The 1,236-nt window shown below is 48.9% G+C and overlaps 1 protein-coding gene across 2 annotated transcripts in view; it reads right to left on the reverse strand.

Moving 5' to 3' along the window:
• The window catches only part of LOC144328363 (methylenetetrahydrofolate reductase (NADPH)-like), a 16,511-nt gene extending 15,649 nt beyond the window's left edge, over window positions 1-862 (reverse strand). For both annotated transcript variants that reach the window (XM_077931111.1, XM_077931110.1), the window contains exon 1: window positions 136-862. In XM_077931111.1, the coding sequence (XP_077787237.1) occupies window positions 136-225 (90 nt within the window). In that variant the 5' untranslated portion in view covers window positions 226-862. The remainder of the gene's footprint in view (window positions 1-135) is intronic.
• Between the last annotated feature and the right edge of the window lie 374 nt (window positions 863-1,236).

The following is a 1,236-nucleotide window of genomic DNA, read 5'->3' on the forward strand; positions in this document are numbered from 1 at the left end:
GGACGCCCCCATTTTCACTGGAGAAATATTGGAGGGTATGTGAGACTTGTGTCAGGACTCCAGAGACCGGACGCCCACACTTGTTCACCCCCTATGTGGAGGTTCATGGGCCAGGGCCCTCCCTGAATCTCTCACCTTGTGCCCCTCCTTGTTGGGCTCTCCGGCGATGTAACACCTGAACACCTCGAAGACGCTTTCCTCGCTGGTCAGCTCCTCGCCCCACATCTTCAGCAGCTCGTCCCTGGGAGATTTGCTCTTCAGGTAGAAGAGGTAATAATCCTTCAGCTCCCCAAAGGCTGGGGAGGATGAGTTACCCCTGAGGGTTGCGGGAGAGAAGGCATGTTAGGGCAGGGCAGGAACAAGCCCCCTTACAGGCAAGATGGCCTCCCCCACATTCACCCATTTGACTGCTCCCATCAGCAGAACTGTTGCAGGGACCACAGAATCCCTGTTCTAAATTTATAAGAAGTCCATCTTTTCGTGTGGCAATACCCAAACTCTGGAACTTCCTGCCTATGGACATCAGGCAGCTGCCTTCACTGTACTCTGTGCTAGAAACATTCGTGAAGCCCACCCAGAGGTTTAGAAAACTGATGCATATTTCCATCTGTTTTTAGCTAGTTGTGAACTTGAGCTCTTGAAAGTATTACATTATCGCTGTTCTTACCGATAAATTTTATCGTTTTGTCTTTTTCGCAAACCGCTTCGAGGCTCATTTGATTTTTTGATTTTTTACAGTCAAGTGGTATATCCATTTCATGAAATAATGAATCGAACAAGGGAATGTGTAGTAAAGTTAGTACTTTCTTAGCAGCTTTTCTTTGGTCAAGTGGAAAATGAGGCCTTGTGGGAAACCAGTAAGAATTATGGGAACCGTCCTGTTCATCTCTGGTGATGTATGACTGTTTTGAGCATGCCTCATAACTGGGAGAAGCTAAGCTCAGGGGAGAACAGTGGCAAGCACAAAGGCAGAAGAATTATCCTCCCATCTGAAGAGATTGCCTGTTCTGTCTTTGTGTTGGGAGAGACTGAACGCTCCAGAGAATTACACCTTCCTAGCACAGGCTGACTGGAGGAGGCCAGTGGAGTCTGCTGGTCAAAGCAATCTCTCGCTGAGACAACTTGTATGCCTGGCCCCACTTGCAGGAGAGCTGTCCGTGGTCCTTAACCCAAACCTTAGTCTGCTCTCCAAGGTGCTGTTGCCTGTCCAACCAGGAATTTCTGGCCTACCCTTGC

The sequence above is a fragment of the Podarcis muralis genome, chromosome 7, assembly GCF_964188315.1.
Source record: "Podarcis muralis chromosome 7, rPodMur119.hap1.1, whole genome shotgun sequence".
Taxonomy (NCBI): domain Eukaryota; kingdom Metazoa; phylum Chordata; class Lepidosauria; order Squamata; family Lacertidae; genus Podarcis; species Podarcis muralis.